We start from the raw sequence: 21,403 nt of genomic DNA, 5'->3' as shown, positions 1-21,403 counted from the left end.
AGAAAAAAACAAAAGCAATTTAAATGACAAACCTGGGGAACTTTATTTACTGCAAACAATATTTTGTCATTGATACAGTTACTTTTCTGTATGGAAACATTTGTGTCTATTCAAGGTAACTTTATAAGAGAATGATTTACCACAGATATCACACTGGTATGGCTTTTCTCCTGTATGAATACGGTTGTGTGTAGTTAAGCTTTTTTTCTGACTAAATGATTCACCACAGATATCACAACAATATGGCTTTTCTCCTGTATGAACACGATTGTGTTTGGTCAAGTCACCATTTTGAGAGAATGATTTACCACAGATATCACAGTGATATGGTTTCTCTCCTGTATGAGTACGTATGTGTTCAGTCAAGCGATGACTTCGAGAGAATGAATTACCACAGATATCACAGTGATATGGCTTCTCACCTGTATGAATAAATTTGTGAGTGACTAAGACATGTCTCTGAGAGAATGAATTACCACAGATGTCACAATGATACAGCTTTTCTCCTGTATGAATGCGATTGTGCTTAGTTAAATCACTTTGTCTAGAGAATGATTTACCACAAATATCACAATGATATGGCTTCTCTCCTGTATGAATACGTTTGTGTGCAGTTAAGCGGTCAGTTTGAGAGAATGATTTACCACAAGTATTGCAATGATAAGGCTTCTCACCAGTATGAATATATTTGTGAGCAGTTAAGGCTTGCTTTTGATTATATGATTTACTACAGATGTCACAGCGATATGGTGTGTCTCCTGTATGAATGCGTTTGTGTCTAATAAGGTTACTTTTTTGAGAAAATATCTTCTTACAGACATCACATTGGTATGATGTTTTACCTGCTCGTTTCTTTATATCCTCTGGAGAATCGATCATTTTAGATCGTGTTTTAAATTCAACTTTATCCTCACACAATTTATTTTCCATAATTATGCTCCTCTCACAAAAATGTATACCTCTACTGCTATATTTCCAATAACTGGTTTCATTGCAGCTATCTGGAGATTCTGCAAACTCATTTCTTATCCAGGTTTAATAAGAAGGCAAAATCATCTTCCAAACAGTAATGCAGAGAACTGCTGCTATTTATCCACAAACAGTGTTTTCTGTATAGCATCTTCATTTAGTCTTTCAAAGATGATAAAAGCTGCTGGTGTAAACAATTCTTTAATGCCAATATCATCTGATGATCTGAAATCACAGCAAAAGAGAACATTATCAGACAAAGAGGATACTTAAAAAGTAGTGGAACAATCTCTAGTCATCAAATACTCTCCCCTCCTCTTCCCTGCTTTCCATCCAACTCATTTTCATCATTGATCACCTCTCCATCATTCACCTCTTTACTCCTCCCAATCTCTGGCCATCATCTCTGCCCTACATTCCATCCAAATCATTTTATCAGATACCCCTCAATCCCCTTGACCCTCGTTCATCTTTCAGTATACTTGCAGTTTTCCTAAAGAATTTAGTAAAGTGATGAACAAGGGTGAACATTTACTATGTCAAGTCCTGAACAGAGATGAAATAGCCCTTTATCAGCAACAGATACCTGAGGAAAAGAAGATGCACCAAAAGGTTCAAAGTGTTATATTTTCCCATCATTTCCGTCTTTATTTACTGGTTATGTTATGAAGTCTTATTCTAAATATTATTCTTGCCATGAAACAAGATCATTATGTGTGTTTGAAGAAAATGTGGTTAAGTTATGGGGTGAAAACTTGGTGTTTTGGAATGAAACCAATATCTCTATGTGTTCTATCAATCGTTTGTCACTGATTCATTTAACACAGTGATTTGGGGAACCAAACATGCACAAGAAGCAAGGATAGATGTGCAACTGTTTATCTATATTTTATTTGGGTTATATGCTACCAAAACAAGTTTTCAAATAGAAATTATAAATTTTCAGAAAGAAAAAATATCAAAAACTGAAAGATTACAAAATAAAGGAAAGAGTGGAAAATAAAGCAGGGGTAATCGAAATTTTGAAAATTTTTTTGGTAATTTTTCAGATTAACACCTGTACGATCTTCACTGGGGTATTAGGGTTTTAGGGTCAGGGTTAGAGTTTTAAGGTTAGGGTTAGGGTTAAGATTAGGATTAGTGTCAGGGTTACGGTTACGATTAGGGACGGAATTCCCTAACCCAAACCGTAACCTTAATCCTAAACACTAACCCTAACCCTAAAACCCTAACACACTAGTGAAGATCGTGCGGGTGTTAATCTGAAAAATTACCAGTTTTTTTTTTGGGGGGGGGGTTCAGAATCGGATCCTCCATAACCAAAAACGTGGAATTCCGTAAAAAAAAAAATATATATATCCATTTTACTGGAAGTTATGACGGAAAAATCGGATCTTGGGAATTTTCAGAAAGTCCCCTCCCCATCCCACCAGGGGCGTCAGCGCGCATTTTTTCATATTCGTTTTCTACATACTTGTTAAGACCCACCAGGCTGGTTTATTATTAATTTTTTTTTTGTTTCCAGGTGAAGATCTTTATATTAACCGTCCCAAATACACATATTCTCTCATAATATATAGTTATATTGTCACACATGGCAAAAAGATGTTTATGCTAATACCAACTGATGTATTTTTAGAATTTCAGCAGGTTTTAGAATGTCATCGATGTTAAATTTATTAATTAATTACGCCACTTTATTCATTGATATTATTTATTAATTCACTTTACATCACAAATAAGTCAATCATAGGGTTTTTGAAAAATTACAAACCAACATTTCCCTTACGAAGTTATTTATCAAAGATGAGGACATATATTTTCCCCATTGTTATGAATGTTCACTCGAACATAATTACTGTAATTCTATTATTATTTTGTTGGCACTCCGTCGCTTACGACGTCGAGGGTTCCAGTTGATCTGATCAACGGAACAGCCTGCTCGTGAAATTAACGTACTTCTTGGGGATATTCAGCGTGACAGAGAGTGTGACAAGGCTTTGAAATACAGGTACAACAGAAACAGGAAGAAAGAGTGAGGGAAAGTTGTGGTGGAAGAGTACAGCAGGGTTCACCACCACTCCTTGCCGGAGCATTGTGGAGTTTTAGGTGTTTTCGCTCAATAAACACTCACAACGCCCGATCTGGGAATCGAAACCGCGAGTCCGCTGCCCTATCCACTGGGCCATTGCGCCTCCACCTATTATTATTGTAGCCTTAAAATAAACATTTGACAACTTACCGTTTTCTTATATTAACATTGAGTCAGTGCTCCATAAACAACATTAATCAAGCAACTGTTATCTGCACTGTCTACAGTGAGATCTGGAATGAATATTTGCATATTTCTTCTTAACACGTCTAGGATGGTTCGGTCGGAAAACATGCTGAGTGCTGTAGTTTATGTTTTAGGAGAATAACTTCTTTTAAGACAACAAAGAATGCAATACAAACATTTCACTGCCCAGCGGTTTTGGGTGCGCACCGGTGTATCAACATGTTGTGTCTCTTAAGCCAAGAAGTAGCCGGAACTTTGAGATTGGGAATAGTCGATGGTTTTGTCCATGCTACCAGCGAACAAATTGTCTACTGATTGGTGCTTTATTTGTTGATCAATAAAAAATCGTTATCTGCAACGCTTAGAGCGTTATTTGCAAAATGTACGTCGGGTAACATACTATTACTGAATGTCACTTCCTCTTTTTTTTTTCTGGTGCATCATTCACCATGCCACAAAAGTTAATACAAAAATGTTATTATTAAAACAGTTGAATCTTTTAATAATAAAAAAATATAAATACTAACGGGTTATAAAACACATTATTTCATCATCGACTTTTCTCTAACTACACTTTCGTTCTGCTTACTCTCTATACCCAATTCTAGTTTTGTATTTACCCATTTCGTTTGATTGAATTATTGTTAAACCCCGACAAAAAGGCAACATACTGGCAGAACCGTTAGCACGCCAGCCAAATTGCTTTGTGGCATTTCTTCTGGCTTTATGTTTCGAGTTCAAATTCCATAGAAGTCGACTTTGTCTTGCATCTTATCGGTGGCGATAAAAATAAGTAGTTGCTACGATCTTGGGTCGATCCGATCGACTTACGATCTCAGCCTAAATTGCAGGCCTTGAACATACTGTAAAGAGGTACATATGTACCTAACATATGTACCTAAATCGCCTATTTTTCTGTTTTTATCTGTTTTTGTCGTAATAATGGAGCTTTTTATAACAAATAATATTTCGTGTCAGTATTTCAAATAAGTCACGACGTTTTGTATACATTCACATGTTTTTAGCAGTTATTCAGGTAGCAAATTTTCTTTAATCTCTCCCCCTCGTCTGAATTTAGAAACTTTTTCTGGTTAGATTTCAACAAACTGAAGTGGAAGGAACTATTTGAAGATTACAAGTCTGATGGAATTGTAAGTAGAGTAATAATTTCTTATATCTCGCTTTATTTTAATTTCATTTTCTCTTTGTACAAGCCTTCTATAATAACAAATGAAGATCCAGTCGGAGATATACATTTTAACCATCATCCATAACGACGAGAGTTCCAGTTGATCCGATCAACGGAACAGCCTGCTCGTGGAATTTATGTGCAAGTGGCTGAGCACTCCATAGATACGTGTACCCTTAACGTAGTTGAATTACAGGCACAACAGAAACAGGAAGTAAGAGAAAGTTGTGGTGAAAGTGTACAGCAGGGTTCGCCACCGGAGCTCCGTGGAGCTTTAGATGTTTTCGCTCAATAAATACTCACAACGCTCGGTCTGGGAATCGAAACTGCGATCCTATGACCGCGAGTCCGCTGCCCTAACCACAGGGCCATTGCGCCTCCACTATGTGATATAACTAAATATGATATATGTGTATTTGTGACTCGTGTACCCTTCTTCCTTAGAAACATACACATATATTGTAACTCTGTCCAATAGAATGAGAAATTATTTGGCGCACGAAAATTTCTTCAGATGTTTATGTTCTAAGTATTGTTGATCACGAATCCGAGTGAAATAAAAACTTTGGTGGCAGCAAACAACTTTTGTCTCGCATCTTTCCGTAATCTTTCAGTTTTGACATTTTCTCTAAATGAACTTCAAATGGCGTAGATTCCGATTGTATCGGAATATATGGCGCAAAAAATGTTTCCAAGGGTGGGGTGAAGGGTATCGGAAAGTTCGCATGGGACGGCGTTCTTTACTCATAACTTTCAGAATTCTCTATGAAATATTCTATTCAGTATCTTTCAGAGTGTGTGGAATTCAACTTGTGTGAATCTTCCGAAAGTCTTCTTCCCCCCCCACCACCACGAAAACATTTCTTCACAACAAATTGGGATATAATCGCAATCTACGCCATCTGATGCATATTTGTAGAAAATTTCATTAAAAAATATCTAATTTTCAGGAAGTTATAAGAAAACAATCAGTGAGGGGCAACAACACACACACACACACACGTGTAGGAATACCAGTTGAACATATGTCGTTGTTTGTCGCTGGTGTTTGGTTTCCCACAAACGCCATGTGAAGTGAATCACTGACAAACGAATAATAAAACACATGGAGAAACTAGGTTTCATTCCAAGACACCAAATTATCCATGTGACTAAACCAAAGAATACGAACAGTTTTGTGACGCACCAGCATGAGTGCTTTTTCCTTGGCACCAGCACCCACACCAATGCTTTTTTACATGGTGCTTCGATTTTAGGGTATCCATTCTGTGGTGGTGGGCGGGTCTTCTTGAATATAGCAATGTGCCATATATCTTGGTTCTCTGTAATCTCCTTAGTATGGTTGAACATTTTTGTTTCGTGGATAGAACAACATTTAGAATAAACTATCATCACTAGGCGCAGGAGTGGCTGTGTGGTAAGCAGCTTGCTTACCAACCACTTGGTTCCGGGTTCAGTCCCAACTGCGTGGCACCATAGGCAAGTGTCTTCTACTATAGCTTCAGGCTGACCAAAGCCTTGTGAGTGGATTTGGTAGACGGAAACTGAAAGAAGCCCGTCATATATATGTGTATATATATATATATATATATATGTGTGTGTGTGTGTGTATATGTTTGTGTGTCCGTGTTTGTCCCCAACATCGCTTGACAACCGATGGTGGTGTGTTTACGTCCCCGTAACTTAGCGGTTCGGCAAAAGAGACCGATAGAATAAGTACTAGGCTTACAAAGAATAAGTTCTGGAGTCGAGTTGCTCGACTAAAGGCGGTGCTCCAGCATGGCCACAGTCAAATGACTGAAACAAGTAAAGAGTAAAGAGTTGTTGGAGATGGTGGTAGAGAGGCAATGCCTGGAGAGTCTGTTATTGTCTATGATATGAGGAGCAGAAGACGAACAGTGGTGATTCTTGAAGGGTCTACTTGCTGCGGTATGGGTGAAGGTGCTGGGGTTGTTGCAAGAGAACCAATAAAATCTCCTGGAAAAAAGTAGTTACCATTTACTGCTTACTTGATACTTGTTCCCTATATGAGAATGCTGGAGGGGTTACCAGCAATAAATATGAGTTGGATGGAAGATAAACAGGAGGCGGTAAGTTGATGATGATTACAGATTGTTTTAAAGTGTCCTCTTTGTCTTACAATGTTCTTTTTTCTGTGATTTCAGTCCATCAGAAGATATTGGCATCAAACAAGTTTTTACACCTGATATAACAACAGCATTTGTCAGCTGTTTAAAGACTAAAGAAAGACATTATACACGGAACATATATAACACTGTTTTGGGATTACTAGCAGCATTTCTCAGCTTCATCGTGTGGAATGTTTACAAGATGATTTTGCCCTCTTATTAAATGTGGATTACAAATGTGTTTGCAGAATTTCCATATCGTTGTAAAAAAAACACAGTTGTTGGAAATAAAGCAGTAGAAATATATATTTTTGATAGAAATCATACATACATGCATGCATGCATGAAGGGGATAAACCTTTATATATTTTGGTGAGAAGAGCATAATTATGGAAAAAGATTTGTGGGAGAACAAAGTTGAGTTTAAAACAAAATCTAAAACAATTGATTCCTCAGAAGATATAAAGAAAGCAGCAAGTAAAATAACATATGAGTGTGATATATGTAAGAAAATATTTTCTCAAAAATGTAACCTCATTAGACACAGCTATATTCATACAGGAGAGAAACCATATCACTGTGATATCTGTGGTAAATCATTCTCTCTTAGTACACTCTTAAATAGACACAAACGGGTTCATACTGGAGAGAGACCATTTTCCTGTGAAATCTGTGGTGAATCTTTCTCTCGAAGGCATCACTTAACTACACACAAACGTATTCACACAGGAGAAAAGCCATATCATTGTGAAATCTGTGGTAAATCTTTCTCCCAAGGAAATACCTTAACTATACATAAACGTATTCATACAGGGGAGAAGCCATACCATTGTGATATCTGTAGTAAATCATTCTCCCAAAACGGTGAGTTAGCTCATCACAAATGTATTCATACAGGAGAAAATCCATATCAATGTGATATCTGTGGTAAATCTTTCTGTCACAGTAGTTCCTTAACTGGACACAAACGTATTCATACAGGAGACAAGCCATATCACTGTGGTATCTGTGGTCAGTCATTCTGCCGTAGTAGTTACTTAACTGGACACAAACGTATTCATACAGGGGAGAAACCATATCACTGTAATGTCTGTGGTAAATCATTCTCTCAAAAAAGTAACTTAACCAGACATGTACGTATTCATGCAGTAAAATAACTGTATCAGTAAATCAATGATAGAAAAATAATGTAAATAAGAAAAATAATGTAAATTACAACTGAATATTTGTCGATCAAATTGTTCCATTTTTCACATTGATATAGACATGGCTGTGTGTCTGAGAAGTTTCCTTCTCAACCACAAGGTTCCAGTTTTAGTCCCACTGTGACAAATTGGGTAAGTCTTTTGTAATGTCGCTGCGTACAGGAGACAAATCATTTCACAGAGAAACCTGTAGTATATCATCTCTCTTAACGGTATCTGTGTTAAATCATTCTCTGGAATAGGTAGCCTAACTAAATATAAACACTGATACAAGAGAAAAGCCATATCACTTTGAAATCTGTGCTAAATCTTTCTCTCACGGAACTACTTTAGCTATACATAAACATATTCATATAGGAGAGAAACCATTTGATTGTGATTCCTGTGGCAAATGTTCCTCTCAAAGACCATTAACTAACCAGAAATGTATTCATACAGGAGAAAAACCATATTCCTGTGAAATCTGTGCTAAATCTTTCTCTCACGGAACTACTTTAGCTATACATAAACATATTCATATAGGAGAGAAACCATTTGATTGTGATTCCTGTGGCAAATGTTCCTCTCAAAGACCATTAACTAACCAGAAATGTATTCATACAGGAGAAAAACCATATTCCTGTGAAATCTGTGCTAAATCTTTCTCTCACGGAACTACTTTAGCTATACATAAACATATTCATATAGGAGAGAAACCATTTGATTGTGATTCCTGTGGCAAATGTTCCTCTCAAAGACCATTAACTAACCAGAAATGTATTCATACAGGAGAAAAACCATATTCCTGTGAAATCTGTGCTAAATCTTTACTTCACAGAAATACCCTATTTATACATAGATGTATTCCCACAGATGAGAAAGCATATAAATTGTGATATCTGTTGTAACTTATTCTCTGAAAAACTTTCCTTAACTAAACTCAAACATTTTTATACAGGAGAAAAGTCTTATCACTTTGACATCTGACGTAAATCTTTCTCCTAAATAAGTAACTTGACTACATGCAAAACGTATTCATACTGAAAACTGAACATTAAAATGTAGGTTGTGCTAAATAAAGTCCTTCATATTTGTCCATCAAATTGTTTTTATTTTGCTCATTGATAAAACAAAGGATTTTACAAATGTAGATAATTTCCTATGTCAATGGCCTTGTGGTTAAGAGGATTGACTCATAACCTGAAAGTTTCCTTCAAATAAAGGCTTTGCAGTCTGTCAAACATTTGTCATTTTCTACAGCTTTGGGTCGATCCATACCTTGTTGGTAAAATTGAGTGGATGGAAACTGTATCGAAGTTTGTCATGGATTATACTTCTAAAGTGATCAACAAAAGATTGTATTTTGATTGACTGAAATGAGACGCATGTCCTTGCTTATCTCCCTTCGCCTTCGCTCTTACACTATATAAAAACCCAATTTACAAACCTCTGTTAGGTCTGCTTCTTTCTTTTCATGAATCCTGTGGATTTTGTGTTAACAACATTCCTGTAGTAATCCAATATCAAGCAGTGGTGGAGGACAAACAGATATATATATACAAGCTTCTTTCAGTTTCCATCTACCAGACCAACTCACATGGCTTTGGTTGGACTGAGGCTATTGTAGGAGACACTTGACTCAGGTGCCATGCTGTGGGACTCAACTGGGAACGACATGGTTGGAAAGCAAGCACCTTACCACACAGACAAAACAAATGCCTGTACCACTGTGGGAGATCTTGGTAAAAGTCTTCCTCCAAACAAAGGCTTTGATAAGCTGCATGAATAAAACTGTTTAATGCTGATAGAAGTGGAGGCGCAATGGCCCAGTGGTTAGGGCAGCGGACTCGCGGTTTCGATTCTCAGACCGGGCGTTGTGAGTGTTTATTGAGCGAAAACACCTAAAGCTCCACGAGGCTCCGGCAGGGGATGGTGGCGAACCCTGCTGTACGGTAAAATTTAAAGAAGAAGATTAATTGTAAGGGCTGAGCAAAAAGCTGTGTTATGTATGTTGATAAAAATGTTGAGCACAACCATTGTCAATGTTCAATGTTATGATGGGGTACCTACTCTTTTTTTTCTTTTACTTGTTTCAGTCATTTGACTGCGGCCATGCTGGAGCACCGCCTTTAGTCGAGCAAATCAACCCCAGGACTTATTCTTTGTAAGCCTAGTACTTATTCTATCGGTCTCTTGTGCCAAACTGCTAAGTTACGGGGATGTAAACACACCAGTATCGGTTGTCAAGCGATGTGGCGAAGGACAAACACAGACACACAAACACATCATCATCATCATCATCGTTTAACGTCCGCTTTCCATGCTAGCATGGGTTGGACGATTTGACTGAGGATTGGTGAAACCGGATGGCAACACCAGGCTCCAATCTGATTTGGCAGAGTTTCTACAGCTGGATGCCCTTCCTAACGCCAACCACTCAGAGAGTGTAGTGGGTGCTTTTACGTGTCACCCGCACGTAGGTCAGTCAGGCGGTACTGGCAACGGCCACGCTCAAAATGGTGTATTTTATGTGCCACCCGCACAAGAGCCAGTCCAGGGGCACTGGCAACGATCTCGCTCACGACGGGCTTCTTTCAGTTTCCGTCTACCAAATCCACTCACAAGGCTTTGGTCAGCCTGAGGCTATAGTAGAAGACACTTGCCCAAGGTGCCACGCAGTGGGACTGAACCTGGAACCATGTGGTTGGTAAGCAAGCTACTTACCACACAGCCACTCCTGCACCTGTTTAAAATGTGTAAAATCTCTCTCTTAATTAGGCAGTAGAATTCATGGAAATGTCTTCTCTGATTAAACATCGATCTCTTTCTGAAGCAAATTCAAAGCAACTGTATTTCAAAAATAAAACTTAACCTATCGAACCCATTATTTTGTTGTTGTTACTTGAGTCGTTACCCCATTATCGAACTATTTTTACATGATTTGCAACCCCATTGTTGCCCCACTTTTTACATGAATCGCTACCCCATTATCATCATCATCATCATCATCGTTTAACGTCCGCTTTCCATGCTAGCATGGGTTGGACGATTTGACTGAGGACTGGTGAAACCGGATGGCAACACCAGGCTCCAGTCTGATTTGGCAGAGTTTCTAGAGCTGGATGCCCTTCCTAACGCCAACCACTCAGAGAGTGTAGTGGGTGCTTTTACGTGTCACCCGCACGAAAACGGCCACGCTCGAAATGGTGTCTTTTATGTGCCACCCGCACAAGCCAGTCCAGGGGCACTGGCAACGATCTCGCTCGAAAATCCTACAGGAGTCAGTCAGGCGGTACTGGCAACGGCCACGCTCAAAATGGTGCATCTCATGTGCCACCCGCACAAGAACCAGTCCAGGGGCACTGGCAACGATCTTACTTGGCTTTCCGGGTCTTCTCACGCACAGCACATTTCCAAAGGTCTCGGTCAGTAGTCATCGCCTCGGTAAGGCCCAATGTACGAAGGTCTTGCCTCACCACCTCAGCCCAGGTCTTCCTGGGCCTACCTCTTCCACGGGTTCCCTCAACTGTTAGGGTGTGGCACTTTTTCACGCAGCTATCCTCCTATCACCCCACATATTACATGATTTGCTACCCCCACTATCGCCCCACTTTTCTTCAACACCTTGGAAATTTTTACTGCACCCAGGGGGTGGGGGTGCAATATTGCCCACTTTTGGAGCCACTGCCTTAGACTATTGCCATGCTGGGGCACTGCCTTCAGGAATTTTAGCCAAATGAATCAACCCCAGTATTTGTGTTTTTTTTTAAGCTTCGTACTTATTTTACCTGTCCCTTTTACTGAATTGCTATGCTATGCGAACATAAACAAACCAACACTGCTTGTCAAGCAGTGGTGGGAGATATATAGACCCCCCCCCCATTTGTGTGTGTGTACTTTGTACCTCCTCCACAGCAAGACACCTGTTTCTGTCTTTGTACTTCACTATAACCTTCTATTATCTAATATGGGATCAACTCCACAAATACCCCTCCCCCTCTCCAAAGAGTTATGAGGGAAAAAATTGGATCTTGTGAATTTTCCGAGAGTCCTCTCTGCACATCCCAGTCGTTTGCGCAAAGTTTTGTTTTCTTATTCGTTTAATACTCTTTTACTTGTTTCAGTCTTTTGACTGTGGCCATGCTGGAGCACCGCCTTTAGTCGAGCAAATCGACCCCAGGACTTATTCTTTAGAAGCCTAGTACTTATTCTATCGGTCACTTTTGCCGAACCGCTAAGTGACGGGGACGTAAACACACCAGCATCAGTTGTCAAGCGATGTTGGGGGGACAAACACAGACACACAAACACATACATATATACGACGGGCTTCTTTCAGTTTCCGTCTACCAAATCCACTCACAAGGCTTTGGTTGGCCCGAGGCTATAGTAGAAGACACTTGCCCAAGGTGCCACGCAGTGGGACTGAACCCGGGACCATGTGGTTAGTAAGCAAGCTACTTACCACACAACTTTTTACACCTATTACACTTGTTTTTTGTTTAGTTTTGGTGACTGGGAGTTAAAGTAAACATTAACCGAGATATTATTACAGCCGTGTGTTGTGGTAGTCGGGGAAAGGATAATTGAAACACCCTAATATCGAGAGATTAACAAAGGACGTGAAATCTACATTTATACGTATCTATTTAAGGTGAATAACTCTTGTTAGAACCCTTTTTTTCTCAACATCCTGCCATTTATAACACTAATTTTGTTATGGTGGCAACGTACAGCAAGTATTTCTTTGTAGTGTTTCTTGATTTCAAATATATATATGTAACCTGATACTAAATACTAATGCGATCTTGTCACAACTTAGATAGGCATAGAAAACAGTTAGTTTGTTGTGATTTGTAAAGAGAAATATTAAGAGGATGTAACCTCAAAAGCAGAGATGGATTCTGCGCATTGTGAAGGAATTACTGTCTTTTCTATTGTTTTATAGAGAAAATGTTAGTAAAGGGTCACCACTCTAGTGATAGTGTTCATTGAGAGGTCCTGTAAGTGAGCTTTTGAGAAACGTGTGTAATAAAAATATCAGAAGGCATTTTTTATACAAAATATTTTAAATTAGGAAAGGCTAACGAGAGCTGACAAGTAATATGAGCATAGCCTGTCTATGTGTATGTGTCAGAGAAAGCTTTATAACTTACGTTTAAAATATGGATTCATTTGGAAGTCATTATAGGCTAACAGAAATGGAGCTAGCGTAAACGAAAATATACTGCTCACAATATGACCAGAGTCGAGAGCTGATGTTATTTAGAATTTCATAGGGCGAAGTTGGCATAAATGAAACAGGCTGTTCATGATGTGGCCAGAGTCGAGGGCTGATATAATTCAGAGCTAGCAGCATGAAGTTGGCGTGGAAAACAAAAGGGCTCTTCCCATGCTTCACAACCAATGTTGGTGGTCTTCTGCTTTTGTTAACTGGTTAAAACGTCCTGGGCAGAGAACTGCTTTTGCTATTAATACGTGCCCAGCCCTGATTGGCTGGAGTTGACATAGCACAACTGTGCTACAATGCAATAACAAAAGTAGCTTTTCTGACTTGCAGCAGTACCTCCTGCTCAGACCATAAGTCAATACAAGCAACTGTAATGCAGCTAGAAAAAAAAAAATGAGCACTAATTCTTTTTTCTTTTTTTGCCACACTTGTGATTTCTTTTCTGAGACCAGTGCCCGATACATTTCACTAACACGTGCTTTTTGGGACTTCTTTCTTGGTGTTGCATTCCTATCATATTGTTCCTGACTGGTGGCCGGCATGAGTCACTCCATGTTGCCCGTGGTGAGTAAGAGTTTGGTTTGTGCAAATTGAGGCGCATTTCATAGCTAAGATTTCCTTGGAACAACAACAATTACACGTGTTGCTGAGTGCTATTCCTGCCTCACTTACACCAAATTTGAAGGATTTCATCACAGATCCACCTCGCAATGCTTTGTACTACTCACTCAAGAGTGAGATTCTCTGACAGACATTGCTTTTCATGGAAAAATGTTTTCACATCTTGGTAAATGAGGAGCACTCGGGTGACAGAATGCCAACTCAACACCTTCGTCAGATGCAGGAGCTGACAGCGCATCCGCTGACAATGCCATGGTTAAGCAGCTTTTCTTCTCCTGTTTGCCATTAAATGTGCAGGTCATCCTCGCCTCAATGACAGTGGTCAGTATTGTGGACCGGTTGGCTTCCTCTGCTGACTGGACATTGAACTGCATTGGCAAAAAGTGTTGCTACCACATCTGCCCTGCTACCTGCTACTATTTCTTCTTCTTCATCTTCAGTAGCACCTGTCTTGTCAGAGCATAGTTCGATGCAATTGGCAACACTACAGGCCATTCTGGAGTTAACCATAGAAGGTAAACTCTTACGTGTTTCATGGAATTCTTCTCCACGTCGAAGATCATTTAGTAGTTCATCCTCTCCCAGACAATGTTCTTCCTCTCCTGCCTTTTTGTCAATGCATTGCCGGTACAAGACGTATTGGCACTGCTGCTCAAAAGTGTAATCAACAGTGTTCTTACTCGAATCAGGGAAATGCTACAATAGGAAACTGAACATGACAGCTGCTCCAAGTTCGTCCCTACATAATCGTGCACAAGCCCTTTTCTTATTAATTCTGGTGCTGCATGCAGTATTTGGCCAGTGAATTTCAACAGGGATAAACCTCCTCTTTCTCCAATTACCCTGTAAGCTGTAAATTGTTTGCCAATACAGACATACAGCCAAATCTTTTTTTATTGCATTTGGCCCTGCGAAGAGATTTCAAATGGATTTTCATCATTGTCGACCTGCCTTACCCAATTCTTGGTGTTGATTTCCTCCATTACTACTCTCTCCTGGATGATGTTTGTAAACAGCGGCTGCAGGACAACAATACAGATCTGGCTATCTATCGATGAAAGTCAGGTATCAGTCGGTCAGCCAAGTAATCTTTATCGCAGCGACAGGAGACCAAGTGATTTTAAACTCTTTCCTGGTGCTCATCAACCTGAATTTCTAAGTGAATACTCCTGCTCAGTCTATGGAACATTTTATCTCAACAAATGGTGTGCCAGTTTTTTCCTGTCCTCATCATCTACCTCCGGAAAAATTAAAAGCAGCAAAAGCTAAGTTCAATCTCATGCTGCAGCTAGGAATCATCAGCCATTCCACAAACCAATGGGCTTTTCCTCTTCACATGGTTCCCAAGAACTCTGGTGATTATCGGCATCTCAGCACTATCACTACTCCTGATAGGTATCCAATTCCTCACATCCACGATTTCGCTTCGTCACTGCACAGCTGTACTGTGTTTTCCAAGCTCGACCTCATAAAGATTCCAGTCCATTTTGAAGACATTCTGAAGACAGCAGTAGCAACCCCATTTGGCTCATTTGAATTCTTCATTAACAAAGGTGGCATTCGACCTCTACCAAAGTGCGAGCTATTGAAGACATTCCTTCTCCAACTTCCCTTCTCTAGTTATGCCATTTCCTTGGCTTACTTAACTTCTAACGTTGATTCATTCCTCACTCAACTGGGCTCCTCTTTCCACTCACTGAGCTTTCTGAACCCATTATCAATGATGATGAATAATGTAACCACTGTTTACATTATTTACATTTGACGGATATTTGTCCTCATCTTGTTTGTTGTTAACACGTTTCGGCTGATATACCCTCCAGCCTTCGTCAGGTGTCTTGGGGAAATTTCGAACCTGACACCTGACGAAGGCTGGAGGGTATATCAGCCGAAACGTTGTGTTAACAACAAACAAGATGAGGACAAATATCCGTCAAATGTAAATAATGTAAATAATTCCTCATCTCTTAAATATAGAACTGTAACGACTGTTGATGTCACATTTGCAAGATAAACATCAGAGATGCTTTTCCCCATGCAGAAACTGCAGGAGCTACTCAGAAATTTTGCAACCCCTTAAAAATCCAATGCAATGCTGAAAAACCCTTCTGTGTCATCACCAGGTATCTCAGTGTAACAAGTGTTTCAACCTTTAGCTTGTACACTTCACCTGAGTGGAGTAGTGAGGACTGAGCTAGTCTTCACCTATGGAAAGGTTCCACTTGCCCTCTCTTCTCAACCATAACCATCTAGAGCTAGTTTCAACTGCTGTGCCTATTTCTTGATGGCTTTCTTCATTTCTCGTGGTTCCAGGCTTATTTTCTGCAGGAAATAGTGCACAGATGCAACTGGAAAGCCTCGGCAGCTAACTTCGATGGGGAATGAGGCCACACACTTAGTGTATGTCTGTTGTAAAACAGTTTTGGGGCTCTGGTATTTCATCCAAGGAAAGTCTCTATCAATTTGTCATGTTACAAGACATACACTATATTAGAGACAAAGGGAACAATATTGGTAAGTGCATGCTAGAAGGTGCCATGAACACCGTCAAAGACTTTTGGAAGAACATATCAGAATATGTAGCACAGTATTTGCTTCAACATAAAACTGCAAGAGAACAATTGTCTGAGGAACCATGTTACCATATTCAAATATAACAGGCTGGAAAATATTACTCGTTCTAAGCATAAAACAAGACATGAACTATTGGAGATTTATTTTTATTAACATTTTGTTAGTAAGGTTGTTACAGACAGTGTTAGATTTTCTTAGCTGTGGGAATACATTTATTGCTACTAAAATATTTCTTTCACTGAAACGCTTATAATATCAATATAGTTGGTCTTCTCTGTGAATACATACATGTGTAGTAAACTGTCTTTTTGGAGAGGATGAATGGAATATATGACAATGATATGGCTTCTCTTCTGTATTAACGCATTTGTGTGTAGTTGTCCTCATTTCAGTAGAATGATTTATCAAAAATATCAGTGATATGGATTCTTTGTTATATGAATATGATCGTGTTTAGTTAAATTAAATGATTTACCAGAGTTATCAGAATGATATGGTTTCTCACCTGTATGAATGCAAATGTGCTTAGTTCAGGTATTTCCATTATGGAATGACTTACCATAGACATCACAACGAAATGGCTTTTCTCCAGTATGACTGACTACAGATAACAGATTGATATGGTCTCTCATCCATATGAATACATCTGTGTGTAGTGAAGTGGTGACTTTGAGAGAATGCTTTACCTCTGATATCACAGTGATATGGCTTCTACTCTATATGAGTACGTTTGTGTTTCATTAAGACCTCATTTTCATTGAATGATTTATCACAGATATCACAATGATATGGCTTCTCCCTTGTATGAATGTATTTGTGTGCACTTAAGTGATCATTTCAAGAGAATGATTTTCCACAGAAATCACATTCATAAGGTTTCTCTCCTGTATGAATGTGTTTATGCTTTGTCAAGTGATCAGATCGAGAGAATGATGTACCACAGATATCACAGTGATAAGGTTTCTCTCCAGTGTGAATACGTTTGTGTTTAGTTAAAGTACTTCGGTCAGAGAATAATTGACCACAGACAACACACTGATAAGATTTCTCCTTAGTATGAATGCGCTTGTGTGCATTCAAATCATCAGTATGAGAGAATGATTTATCACAGGTATTACAGCGATATATCTTATTCCCTGGATGAATATGTTTGTGCTTCATGAAGACATGATTTTCATTGAATGATTTATCACAGATATCACAGTGATAGGACTTCTCTTTTGTATGAATGTATTTGTGTCTATTTAAATGATCCTTTCGAGAGAATGATCTACTACAGATATCACACTGAAAAGGTTTTTCTCCTGTATGAATGCGTTTATGTTTAGATAAATGATCAGAATGCGAGAATGATTTACCACAGATACCACAATGATAAGGTTTCTCTCCAGTGTGAATACGTTTGTGTTTAGTTAAGGTACATCCTTTAGAGAATGACTGACCGCAGATAACACACTGATATGGTCTCTCTCCTGTATGAATACGCTTATGTGCAGTTAAGCCTTCATTTTGAGAGAATGACTTACCACAAATTTCACAAAAGTAGGATTTCTTGCCTGTATGAATACGTCTGTGACTAGTTAAGTGATGAGATTGAGAAAATGACTTATCACAGATGTCACACTCATAAGGTTTCTCTCCTGTATGAATACGTTTGTGTTTAGTCAAACTACTTCCTTCAGAGAATGACCGACCACAGATAACACAACGAAATGGCTTCTCTCCAGTGTGAGTACGTTTGTGTTTAGTTAAGGTACTTCCATCATAAAATGAATGACCACAGATAACACACTGATAAGGTTTCTCCTTAGTATGAATGCGCTTGTGTGCAGTCAAATCCTCATTTTGAGAGAATGATTTATCAAAAGTATCACAACGATATATCTTATTCTCTGTATGAATATGCTTGTGTTTCATGAAGACATGATTTTCAGAAAATGATTTGTCACAGATATCACAGTGATATAATATCTTTCTTGTATGAATGTATTTGTGTTTGTTTAAGCAATCCTTTCGAGAGAATGACTTACTACAGATAACACACTGATATGGTCTCTCTCCTGTATGAATACGCTTATGTGCAGTTAAGCCTTCATTTCGAGAGAATGATTTACCACAAAAATCACAATGATATGGCCTCTCTCCTGTATGACTGCGTTTGTGTACAGTTAAGTGGTCATTCTGAGAGAATGATTTACCACAGATATCACACTGATATGATATCTTTCTCGTATGAATGTATTTGTGTTTGTTTAAGTAATCCTTTCGGGAGAATAATTTATCACAGATATCACAACGATAAGGTTTTTCTCCAGTGTGAACGTGTTTATGTTGAGTTAAGTGATCAGATCGAGAGAATGACTTACTACAGATGTCACACTGATATGGCCTCTCTCCTGTATGAATGTGTTTGTGTTTAGTTAAGATACTTGCTTCAGAGAATGACTGACCACAGATAACACACTGATATGGTCTCTCTCCTGTATGAATACGCTTATGTGCAGTTAAGCCTTCATTTCGAGAGAATGATTTACCACAAAAATCACAATGATATGGCCTCTCTCCTGTATGAATGCGTTTGTGTACAGTTAAGTGGTCATTTTGAGAGAATGATTTACCACAGATTTCACAGTGATATGCTCTCTCTCCATCATGAATGTTGAGGTTATCTTCTCGAGCAAATGGCTTTTTATGGATATCACTATGGTCTGATGGTTTCCCAATATCTTTTGGCATCTCCTCATTAAAGTCAATCCTTTCAGTCAGCAATTTACATGTCACATTGTCCTCACACAATTCACTTTCCATAATTTTCTTTTTCCCAACACAATATGCAGATGCTTATATACTTTACTCTTAACAAATTTATTGTCTTGCTCATTATCTGAAGATGCTGCAAACTCTTTTGCAATCCAAGTTTAATGAGAATGTAAAATCATCGTTGAAGAGAAATTTTGCTTCAGTCAGAAGAAATTTTTCACAGAAAATTTACCTTCTTTCTGCTGTTCTGTCTAACAACATTGTTTAGTCTTTGAGAGATGATAAATATTGAAGATGTATCCAGAGTAAAAGAAACTCATTCAGTCAATGTTATCCAGTAATCTGAAATAAGAGAGAAATAGTAGAAATTATAGAGGATACTTAAAAAACAACAGAGATTACACAATGGAAAACCTTACATGTTATATTCAGATCCAGTACTTATATTTTAAGTCTTGTATTTACTTTATCAGTCTCTTTTGCAGAACTGCTAGGTTACAAGGATGTAAATATAACAACTCCCATTGTCAAGCATTTGTCGGAGGACAAAGACAATACATACATACACACACACACACACACACACACATATATATATATATATATATATACATACATACATACATACATATCTATGTGTGTGTGTGTGTGTGTATGTATCAGTCACTCAATCCCTGCCCTCATGTTATCCTTCCCCCCCACACTATATCATCTCTTGCAGCTCCCCCCCAATCATCCCAATACCACTTATTTCCCTCTTACTACCCACAACTATCTCAGTTCTTAGCCAATCTTTATCCATTAATATTGTTCTCCACACCAACATTAATAATAAAAAAAAATTTCTTTATTAACCATATAAGGTTGGGAAAAAGAGGGGACGATATGAGGACAGACATAACAAACATTGGAGTCAGGGGATAGAATGAGACAAAACATATACTCTTTTACTCGTTTCAGTCATTTGACTGCGGCCATGCTGGAGCACCACCTTTAGTCGAGCAAATCAATCCCAGGACTTATTCTTTGTAAGCCTAGTACTTATTCTATCGGTCTCTTTTGCCGAACCGCTAAGTGACGGGGACATAAACACACCAGCATCGTTTGTCAAGCAATGCTAGGGGGACAAACACAGACACACAAACATATATATACATACATACGACAGGCTTCTTTCAGTTTCCATCTACCAAATCCACTCACAAGGCTTTGGTCGGCCCGAGGCTATAGTAGAAGACATTTGCCCAAGATGCCACGCAGTGGGACTGAACCCGGAACCATGTGGTTGGTAAGCAAGCTACTTACCACACAGCCACTCCTGCGCCTATAATAAATAATTATGAATAAATAATTAAACTATATACAATTAAATGAGAATGAGTAGTTTACAAAAAATTATGCGGAGGACGCAGTCGACCCCACAAACCACATACTCACACAGAAGACTTTGTTTTTCTTTTTTTTCTCTCGTTTAGACAGCTTCTTTCACTCGCAACATACTTGCTACAGACTTCCATCTTTTACGAAACACACTTTGCGACAGGCGTTTCTTCTCCAACTTTATTTTCCGTTTCATGTAGAAAACGAAAAAGTCAATAAACCCGAGGCTGGAGATGAATATGCCTGTTGCAATTCTTTTCACTTTCGTCTTCCATACCACCTCTTTCGCAACAGCAACAGGGCGGCGGAACGACCTTAATTACAGATTTGCTCAACAGTTGTACTATTCTCGATTGCGACAGCAGGTGTTCGACACAAGCTCAGGGTTCAGTCACCTTGGGGCATTGCACAATCGCGTGCAGGACAGTTTCTCTGTCCCGCTCGCATCTTCCACAAACAGGCGAAGGCGCACACTCGTTTCTGAAGAGTAGTCATAGTCGATGGCTCTCAGTACGCTTCCAACTACTAAACTGTCTACAGATAAAAAAAAGTCGTTATCTGCACTGTTTACATTAATTAAAAAATTATTCTTATTATTACTACATTCAGTTGTTCCCATCGATATGATTTGGCATTCTTTCGATATAGCTATTTCATCTGTCATTATCAAAAGAATGCCGAAAAAAAAATTAAGCAAAACCAAAAAAATTCTTAATCACTTGTCTTCCAACAGATAATTAAGAAAATAAATTGGTAGAGACGGACTATATGTAATCTGAACCTTTCCCCCCTTTATTTATTAATTTTTTTTACGGAATCCCACGTTTTAGGGTATGGAGATTCCGATTCTGAAAAATAATTGTTTGAAAAATTTCTATCCCCCCCACCACCAAGCAGGCTATTTACATGCTAGAAATAACAGCCAAATCTCACAAAACTAGTGTTAGGTTTAGGGTTAGGGTTAGGGTTTGAGTTAGGGGAATCGAAATTTTGAAATTGAGATTAAAAATTTTTTTTTTTCAGAATCGGAATCTCCATAGCCTAAAACGTGGGATTCCGTAAAAAAATAAATAAAATAAGGGGGGGAAA

General features: G+C 38.7%; 3 protein-coding genes across 4 annotated transcripts in view; 1 reads left to right on the top strand and 2 right to left on the bottom strand.

The window, feature by feature from the left end:
• Positions 1 to 18: 18 nt before the first annotated feature.
• On the bottom strand, positions 19 to 3,743 carry LOC149130575 (uncharacterized). Its single transcript, XM_089344245.1, has 2 exons — positions 3,212 to 3,743; positions 19 to 1,194 (listed from the first exon to the last, which is right to left on the bottom strand). The coding sequence occupies exon 2, from the start codon at positions 928 to 930 to the stop codon at positions 79 to 81; it is 852 nt and encodes a 283-aa protein (XP_089200371.1). The 5' UTR covers positions 931 to 1,194; positions 3,212 to 3,743; the 3' UTR covers positions 19 to 78.
• Positions 3,744 to 3,850: 107 nt separating this feature from the next.
• On the top strand, positions 3,851 to 8,852 carry LOC149130574 (uncharacterized). Its single transcript, XM_089344246.1, has 2 exons — positions 3,851 to 4,398; positions 6,602 to 8,852. Exon 2 carries the CDS (start codon positions 6,955 to 6,957, stop codon positions 7,720 to 7,722), a length of 768 nt encoding a protein of 255 aa, XP_089200372.1. The 5' UTR covers positions 3,851 to 4,398; positions 6,602 to 6,954; the 3' UTR covers positions 7,723 to 8,852.
• Positions 8,853 to 16,304: 7,452 nt separating this feature from the next.
• The window catches only part of LOC106877949 (uncharacterized), a 9,200-nt gene continuing 4,101 nt past the window's right edge, over positions 16,305 to 21,403 (bottom strand). Inside the window, exons 2-3 of one of the 2 annotated variants that reach the window (XM_089344037.1) lie at positions 20,094 to 20,258; positions 16,305 to 19,276 (exon numbers count right to left, since the gene is read on the bottom strand). In XM_089344037.1, the coding sequence (XP_089200163.1) occupies positions 17,012 to 18,982 (1,971 nt within the window). In that variant the 5' untranslated portion in view covers positions 18,983 to 19,276; positions 20,094 to 20,258 and the 3' untranslated portion in view covers positions 16,305 to 17,011. The remainder of the gene's footprint in view (positions 19,277 to 20,093; positions 20,259 to 21,403) is intronic. The other variant, XM_089344036.1, reaches the window with a different exon arrangement.

This window comes from Octopus bimaculoides, chromosome 28 (genome assembly GCF_046866305.1).
Source record: "Octopus bimaculoides isolate indiv1 chromosome 28, ASM4686630v1, whole genome shotgun sequence".
Lineage (NCBI taxonomy): Eukaryota > Metazoa > Mollusca > Cephalopoda > Octopoda > Octopodidae > Octopus > Octopus bimaculoides.
The sequence above is the reverse complement of the archived record's forward strand: the minus strand, read 5'-3'. Positions and strand labels throughout refer to the sequence as shown.

Bases quoted from the DNA above. Each gene is read 5' to 3' on its own strand.
- LOC149130574 (XM_089344246.1), top strand. From the start codon at position 6,955: ATGGAAAAAGATTTGTGGGAGAACAAAGTTGAGTTTAAAACAAAATCT.
- LOC149130575 (XM_089344245.1), bottom strand. From the start codon at position 930: ATGGAAAATAAATTGTGTGAGGATAAAGTTGAATTTAAAACACGATCT.